Source organism: Columba livia, chromosome 1 (assembly GCF_036013475.1).
Source record: "Columba livia isolate bColLiv1 breed racing homer chromosome 1, bColLiv1.pat.W.v2, whole genome shotgun sequence".
Classification (NCBI taxonomy): Eukaryota; Metazoa; Chordata; class Aves; order Columbiformes; family Columbidae; genus Columba; species Columba livia.
This window is the reverse complement of record NC_088602.1, coordinates 174,576,743-174,585,334: the sequence shown is the minus strand read 5'-3', so window position 1 is coordinate 174,585,334 and position 8,592 is coordinate 174,576,743. Positions and strand designations below refer to the sequence as shown.

General features: G+C 39.7%; 1 protein-coding gene across 1 annotated transcript; it reads right to left on the bottom strand.

The window, feature by feature from the left end:
- Positions 1–4,690: 4,690 nt before the first annotated feature.
- Positions 4,691–8,201, bottom strand: IFNG (interferon gamma). Its single transcript, NM_001282845.1, is given in 4 exon segments — positions 4,691–4,816; positions 5,506–5,685; positions 6,042–6,110; positions 8,079–8,201. Coding segments are annotated over 4 exon segments (498 nt in total).
- Between the last annotated feature and the right edge of the window lie 391 nt (positions 8,202–8,592).

Here is an 8,592-nt window from a genome sequence, read left to right as displayed (position 1 = left end):
TATCATCTTCCAAAAAACTGCCAGCTCCTTAAAAGTATGAACCTATAGGCAGCACACTGGAAAGAATAGTTTGTCCAGCCATGAACACAGAGAAAACCTCAGCCATCTCTGAACAATATACTCCTGAATGTATCGTTGTTAAAAACCTATATATTATATCACATGTGCATGCTGTGTATCTCCATCTACTCAGCAGACACGACTTAAAAGGAGATCCAGTTCTGTACAGGACCTGATTCTGTGAACACTAGATGCACGCAACCAAAAGATGTTGGAGTGGCAATAATTCGCAGTGCTGGGTTGATTTAGAAAACAGGTTTACCTGATTGGCTTGCTTTCTGTTTTGGAAGGTCAAGGTCATCTTAGATCTGTGATTTAGAGGGAAATCTCACAAACATGTTTGCCTGTGAGGCAGTAGTTAGCATGGAGTGGTGCTGGAGATTCCTATCCCCTTTCTGCAATGTGTAACTGAGCCTTCTTTCATTTTGAGTTCCCTCTGCCATGACGTGACCACCATACAGGCATAGCTGGTTTTGTCATGGATCAAGGAAGTACCCTGCTTACATCTGCAGGTCAGGTTTTGGTGTAGGCTTTCTTATTATTTCTCAGGAAGAGTTCGCTCACTGTGAGAGGAAACCTTGGAAACGAAAGACAAAAGAGGAAGCTGGGAGATGGGTGGCCTTATTTTGCTATCTTGTATCAGGGCCAACTTCTATATAATGCATCTAGAAGTCATAGGTGTTGCTGTTGCTAGACTTACGCTGCTCCTCACATACTTCAACAGCCTACATTTGTCCCATGCATTGAAAAAGTTGCTGTTATCATTTCCTTGTCCCACGCAAGACAACAGAGAGGTGAGAGGTTTTGCATTAATAGCTATTTTGGGCTGGAAATCTCACACCTGTCTGCCAGGTTTGGGGGTTTTCCACTTCCAAACTTTCTTATTATTGCTGCCTCCCACTGACCAAATAACCCCATGGTCACTCCTAGGCTAGTGGAGGAAGATGACCACAACGACAGATTTGAGCTGACAGTCTTCACCCAGGAGATCTGCAGGACTTATGGGTGAAACAACTGAATTAGAGACTGTGGGGTGTGTGGAATACAGCCTGCTTTTGAATCTTCCCCTGCACCAGGGATGCATAAAGTGGACTTACTGGCTATTAATTTACTAAAAGGCCTCAGGGGAATCCCAGAAAACTGGAAAACATTAAAGCTGGCATCCTTACTACGAAATACTAAGACAGAGTGATGCATGGGTAAATGTGGTGCACAAGAGAACAGTAAATATGACATTAGTGACATTGTGACATTGGTTATACTAGAGTTTACTGAAGAGCCAGTGAATATACGGACAAGGAGGAGGAAAAAAAGCATCATGTTCTTGTATCTTCAAAAGAATCTCAGCTGAGTCTCACCATAAAGCTACCAAAGAAGTGAGATTATTACATTATAAGAAAGTCCTCACATAAATATTCAAACATGAAAATGAGGGGGATGGGACACCTTTCCTATGAAGAAAGACTGAGAGATTTGGGGTTTTTCAGCCTGGAGAGGAGAAGGCTGCAGGGAGACCTTATTTCTTCCTCTTGGAACTTAAAAGGGGCCTATAAGAAGGATGGGGACAGACCTTTTAGCAGGGTGTGTTATGATAGGACAAGGAGTAATGGTTTTAAACTAAAAGAGGGGAGATTCAGGCTAGACATAAGTAAGACTTTTTTTTACAATGAGGGTGGTAAAACACTGGCCCAGGTTGCCCAGAGAGGTGGTAAATGCTCCGTTCCCGGAGACATTCAAGGCCAGGCTGGATGGGGCTTTGAGCAACCTGTTCTAGTTGAAGATGTCCCTGCTCATGGCAGGGGTGGTGGACTAGATGACCTTTGAAGGTCCTTTCCAACTCAAACTAGTCTATGATTCTAAATAAGAGATATGAATCAGTGAATGTTTTTTGCAGTTAAGTGGTTTCATTCATGAGAGGGCTCACCTGGGGACTGTGCCATTCAATGTAGCCATCAGCATTTTGGGAAATGGGGTGGGCTGTGAAATAATTAAGCTATTCAGAATACCAGAGAGGGGGTTCAACTGCATAGAACTGTTATAGGAGTTCAAAACACTGAACGACAAGGCAATAAAATGGCAGATTAAAATCAGTGCTGATAATATGTGGAGATAGAGAGTAAGGACAGAATCAATGTGCTGTAGAACTGATGCATAAACCGCAGCACCTTTCTGAGACACTGTTGTCTTTTCTTCTGATTGTTCCACTTTCTATTTTTAACTACTAGGCAGTAGATAATATCTTTTCACTCCTGTGCATGTACATCTATTAATTCACTCAGGTTGCGTAGGTGGAAAAATCTGCACTGACCTTCAGTAAAAACGTCCAATGCTTCTGCTGTGTTTCTCCTTGGGAACATTTAGAGTAGCCATTAAAATTAATTTCACACTTAAATTTAGCTTAGCTGGCAATGCCTTCCTCCCTTGGATACAGTGAGGAATGATGTAGAAGAGGACATCCAGAAGTCCCATGTATATGAGAGAAGAGACGATGGGTTTTCATGTTAAAAGTGATTCACCTCATTTGTATGGCATACATCTGAGAGGAAAAAATATGGTCTTGTGGAGGCTGATTTTTATGATGTTTTTCTTTAACGCATTATTATCACATTAACAGAGCAAAGAGAGTAATGACTAGTTCAGCGGTTTATTTTAAACACCTTGTAGAAACTGGTCTCACAGACTTACACCAGGTAGGGAAAATGGAGGGAGAAGTCATACAAGAAACAAGTTATTTGGATTCCTTTGAGTGGTTAGGTAACTATGGCAGCACTGGTCAGATTTAACGTGAAAGATTTAAGGATGCTTTCAAAATTTCCAATTGAAAATAAGGATATGTTGAAATGAAAACAAACAAAAAAACCCAACTCAAATAAGCAAAACCTACCCCAAACAAAAAACAAACCACAAACATACAAAAAAACCCAAACCACCCAGCTACTGAAATCAGAGTGTACAAACACATTTTGCCAGCAGTACCGGCTACTACTCCCTCTTCCAGCTGCTCATTCCCTCCCTACTTCTCTGCCTCTGCTACCCAGCATACACATGTCTGCAATGAGTACAAACAAAAAGAGCTGATTACTTCAAAATTTGTTCAGGTCTCCAGGATTACTGAATCACTCTGTTACAACTGTAAAATAAAGATATGAATTAAGGTATCTTATACCAATGGAGACAGCTGGGCCCATGGCAGTAGTAAGGGCTACAACAATTACAACTAGACTAGTTTGGCTTATTATAACTAAACTCTGGGCTTGGTGAGTGCGATTTCTGGAATTTGCTGATTAAGCAGTTCAGGGGGAGTTGGAGGTCCCATGCTGGCAGGAATCTCAAGGAAAACCTGCCCCATTCCCAGTCAGCCCAACCAGTCTGCCCCCAGATAACTTGCTTGGTAAACCCCTGAGGACCTGAGAATTTGGAAGCCCCACAAAGTCCCCTGTGCAAGCCCAAGCCCAAACTCAAGCCTCTGAGACTGGCAAAGCCCAAGCAGGTCCAGACATCCAGCTTGTACCGCTCACAGAGAGACCAGCAGATGGGCTGAACTTGATCTAGGCTGCATAGCTCTGACTTGCAAGGAATGTGAAAATGTCTTTTATTTTAAATCAAAGTAACAACAAATGGGAATTTTAGACCCTTCTGCCAGATCTCTTCAAAAACTATATCCATTCCCAAGTCTCAGACACACAAGAGGAAATAAAATATTTTTTTATATATCTGGGCAGGGTCCTCTTTTGTGACAACATAGAGCAAGATTAGCATTCTACTTTTCACAGAGATTCTGGTGAACAAATATACAAACACAGTTTATTAATTAATTAATTTAATACTCAAATTTTTCAAAAAGTTTCCATCGAGAAATGCAAAGTTTTAAATAATATTCTGGTACAAAAAATATAGTCCTTGAAATACAAATATCAATACTACCAGCTCCAAATAAATAACATTACTTCAGACACATTTAAATGATTCAGTACAAAAAAATACAGAACTTCTCAGAATCAGTGAGTTGAAGCTAAGTCAGTGCAATAAACTCAGTCACATTTCCTGGAGGTCCTAAGTAGCCTGGCCTCCTGGTAACTTCAGTGCATAACAATAATTATCAGCAATTAATCACCAATTTCCTAGTTCAGAAAAGTGCTTCAGCATTTGCTTAGCTTTAAGCATGCCTATTTGATTGATTTGGATTTAGATATGCTTAGAAGTAAGCAGATACGGAAATGTTTTCCTGAGTACAGAAACTTCCCCATATTGGTGCTTGCATCTCCATGCCAAATAGATGAATGATGAGACTAATCTTAAAACATCCCTCTCTCAAGACAGCACCAGACGGAAAGCTGGGTACTGTATCATGTCATTTCAAGATTTCCATATGGAAACGGGGTAAACATTTCCTCATTCTGTATTTTCTGGTCAACAAACATTTAACAGACATGATTTTAAAACAAAGTCATGTCTTATATAGTAGTAGGAGTATAAATACTTTGACTGGTGTTTCTTTATAAATAATTATTTTAAATACTTACATATTAATAAATAAATGTGTAAAACCTCAACAAAAAGACTGACATAAAAAATGTGCATCAAAACAAAATTCACACAACAACTCAGCACAAAAGGTCATATGACGTTATTAGCATTTGCACCTCCTCTGAAACTGGCTCCTTTTCCTTTTGAGAGAAGCTGGAGTATCCACCAGTTTTTGTAAGACACTGAACAGCTCATGCACAGCTTTGCGTTGAGTTTTCAAGTCATTCATCTGTTATAAGCGAAAAATAAAGAGAATGAAGGTCATGCCAAGAGCTATAATTATTCACTGATCACACCCTGCTGGCTACACGGCTACCAGGGTAAACTGGATGGACTTCTCCCATTTCCAGTTACAAAGAGTCATTTTGTCACAGATTTTTGTTTTCCATTTTCTGTGCTACTTTGTAACATGCCACAGACCTGTCACATTCTGTGAAATGGAGCTACTCTCTAGTTATCACAATGATATAGGAGTTGCCCACAAGCAGCTAACTCCACCAGGGTTGAGCTGCAGACCTCTGCAGAGGTTGGTGGTTCATGCCCTTTGCACCTGCTAGACAAGCCAAGTGTCTCCAAAATCCATGGAGGCAAAACGTAGCCGGGCACAACTTTCCAATTTAATTTTTAAACCATAAAAGGCCATATCAGTGGCATATCTGGTGGGCAGGCAATGTGACAGCACTGCTAGCACCTTTGTGCCAGACTGATAAGAGCTGGGGAGGGCAGCCTCCACACTGACATCCCACACCGCAGACCCACAGCAAGCCCTGCAGCTGGAAACATTAGGTTTTCCAGTATGAACTGAGCCACACGGGGGTTACCAAATGGGTTACTGAAGCATTATTGGCTTTACTCACACTCAAATCTCAACTGGAAAATACAGTGTCATGAGCCTTGGAGGCAGACAAAAAGCCTTACCTGAAGCTTTGCCAGATCCTTGAGGTCTTGCAGCTTCTTTAAGCCATCAGGAAGGCTGTTTTTCAGAGTATAAAGTTCCTCAGATATGTGTCTGACGTGCGCCTTTGACTTGTCAGATTTTTCAAGCATTTCCAAGTACATGGAAACAATCTGGCTCAGGATGATCCTCTTTTCATTTCTCTGTTGAAAAATACAGTCAGAAAAAAAGGTCTGTGAGTGCCCATCAGCAGGAAAGCTAAAAAGCAGCACACAGGGGTTCTCACTGCCACTTGAAACTTGTTTGATAAAGAAGATGCTGCAACTCATCTCCTGGGCTTGGCTGTACCTCAGGATTGGTTTGTGGTGTGGTATAAAGTACCTTGCTCCTTATGGGGAGCATTTTTACAGGCATTGTTTTGTAATTTCCAAGCTACTGAAGTGGCCTCTGCTGATGTTTGTTCTACCCTGGCTGGTTACACTGGATCTGGGAGATGCTTTGTACAAAAAGTGCCTTGCAAAGTATATGAGATGCTTTTTCATATCTGGTTCTGACTCACCTCTGTCCAGTCTGTCAATTTGCCTGTAAAAATAGGTCCACCATCAGCTACGTCTGAATTACTTGAGTTCTGCAACAAAGAACAAACATATTTGTTATACAAACAACACTTATCACAGGGCAAATTTGCATTCTTTATTCAAATGAGGAGTAAAAACCAGAGAGATAAGATTTTGCACCACTAGCCTGTGACTATTACAATGCTTTCACTTCTAAACACCAAATCTCACTAGATGACTGCCTAGTACCAGAAATGGCATTAGTCTGTTTTTCAATGTCTTCTCCTGCTGTAACTCATCTTAATAGAGACAAGCACCATCTATTTTACCAAATGCTCCTTGCAAGTTTTGAATCTGAATCTGACAGCTGAAAATTAAACTTCATAAGCATAGCAACTGGTTAGAAAACTGTCAGAACTGATCTTGACATGTTTTCTGGTAAGTCAAATTCCACCAGTATGTACTCTATGGCCTCAAATGTACCCATTCTTGGTAAAATCTCCTGTGGAACAACTACTAATTAACTTTTTACCATAAAACTACAGTTTGTATAACTGGAGAATAGCCCCGTAGCCCACAGTCATGTGTGGGGATATACAAGGTTAGTGAGCTACTGAGAAGCAAACAGGGATGGAGTTTAACCATCAGATGTTAGCCACACATTGGGGCAGACTCTAGGAAAAAAACAGCAATATAATTCTCCCACCAAGGAAAAGTAAACTGAATCATTTCCTCTTCTGTGTGTCTTTTTTTTTTTTATTTCTTTTTGTGTACAACAGTCACTATTTCCTTTTTAGTCTACTCAGTAATTTAAATACAGTGAGTGTAAAGGGAAAACTTTCAGGTTGACAGAAACCTCATAGGCTGATTGGTTGCCCGTGCTGAGCCCATTGCCAAACCTTGTTTTGCTGTTGTTCTGATAGATGGGGAGCACCTGCTGTGGACCAGAGTTTTAATGTCTGGGCAAGATGTTCACCATGGCTCAGGATCTCTTCAACAGAGTCGTATATATTCTAGTGAGAATCTCTCAGATCTATGCTAATGACAAATTTAAGATATAATGCCAATTTTACAGCCAGTTTCCTATAAATCTGCAAACAATGAAGTATCACACTGGGCTTCCTTGTGTGATACTTCAGGGTGATTCTTTGACTACTAAATTTTGACTTTCATATGCACAGAATTCTGACAAAATCAGACCAGAAACAGACTCTTGCAGGTGCTTTCATATATTTAAGGAAAAAAAAAATACATATATTGTGAGAAGAAGCTGCTAATTAGAAGTTAGTCTATTGTAGATCTGTTATCTCTATGATTAATCCCAGCTGATGTTAACTGTGAACTTTAATGCCTCCTAGATGAAGATAGGCAAATTCACATTACACTTTTCAAGTTGTCAGAATTCTGTCTGAAAAGAAGTAACACCATTCTGGATAACATTCCCATGCTGGATCACAGTCACAGATATAGAAGCAAAGTGACTGGAGGCTGCGAAAGAATGAGCAGTAGGAACCATCTTTCAACAGCACACTACTGCTACTTCTAATAAGAACCAGATGCATTTGCTAAAGCGAAAGTTCTCTGTTTTGCTCATATTGCTAATTAACACTAAATCTCTCATCAAAGTTACTGACCTAAAACTAAAAAAAGTGTTAGTAAATTGCATCTGAATAGAATTGAATCAAAATACATTAATTCATCAAAAATTGCATTAAGTTTTCTTGTTACAAAACATTCCATGTAATCAAAGGCTGAATGAAGCTAGAAGAAGCTCTTCTGAAAGGAAGAGTGCTCCTGAAATAAATGCAAACTACTGCATTAAATATGACTATTGAAAAATTGAATCATGTTAGTGAAAGAGATTGGCAAAAACAAATAAATTGTCCATATTAGTGTTTAAAAATAAGATATAACAAAAAAATATTGTTCCATGGTTACCCTCTATTGGTACACATTGAGTATGTCAAACAGTGCTTAAGCTTGGACTATACCTAAAGCACAAGCAGGAGAAGAGAAATGCAGTAGAAGATCATACTTACAAAGTCAGATTTTAGTTGGTCTATATCATTTTCAAGGTGAGCAAGAATTAAGCTGTTTCCAAAACGTCCAAAACAAATCATGACGACAGACAGAACAAACAAGCTGTAGGTCTGGCAAGTCATTTTCTCAGTGATGGCTCAGTTAAAATGCTCAGATAAGTTCTGGGAGATGTCAGTTCTAAGAGCAGTGAGCTTCAACTTCTAATAGTCAAATCTTCTATTAGAAGAAAGTAGACGAATGAACTTCATCTGCTTGTCAGTGGTATTTATACCTGGTCTTGAAATTTTTCATTTCGTCATCATAGGCTGTGTATATTTAGTCAAGATAGTGTCAGATAAGAACCCTTCATTTTCGGCTAATCAAGGGAATCCCTCGAAAGCGTCTTTCTTAAAGCATGGTCCTGGAAAAAATTTCAGTGGTTCATCAATGGGTAACATTTACGTGGCAGATTCTGAAGTTTCTTTTACACGTGGTTGGGTAAAGGGGGAAATTATGATACTGACTGAGGAGTAT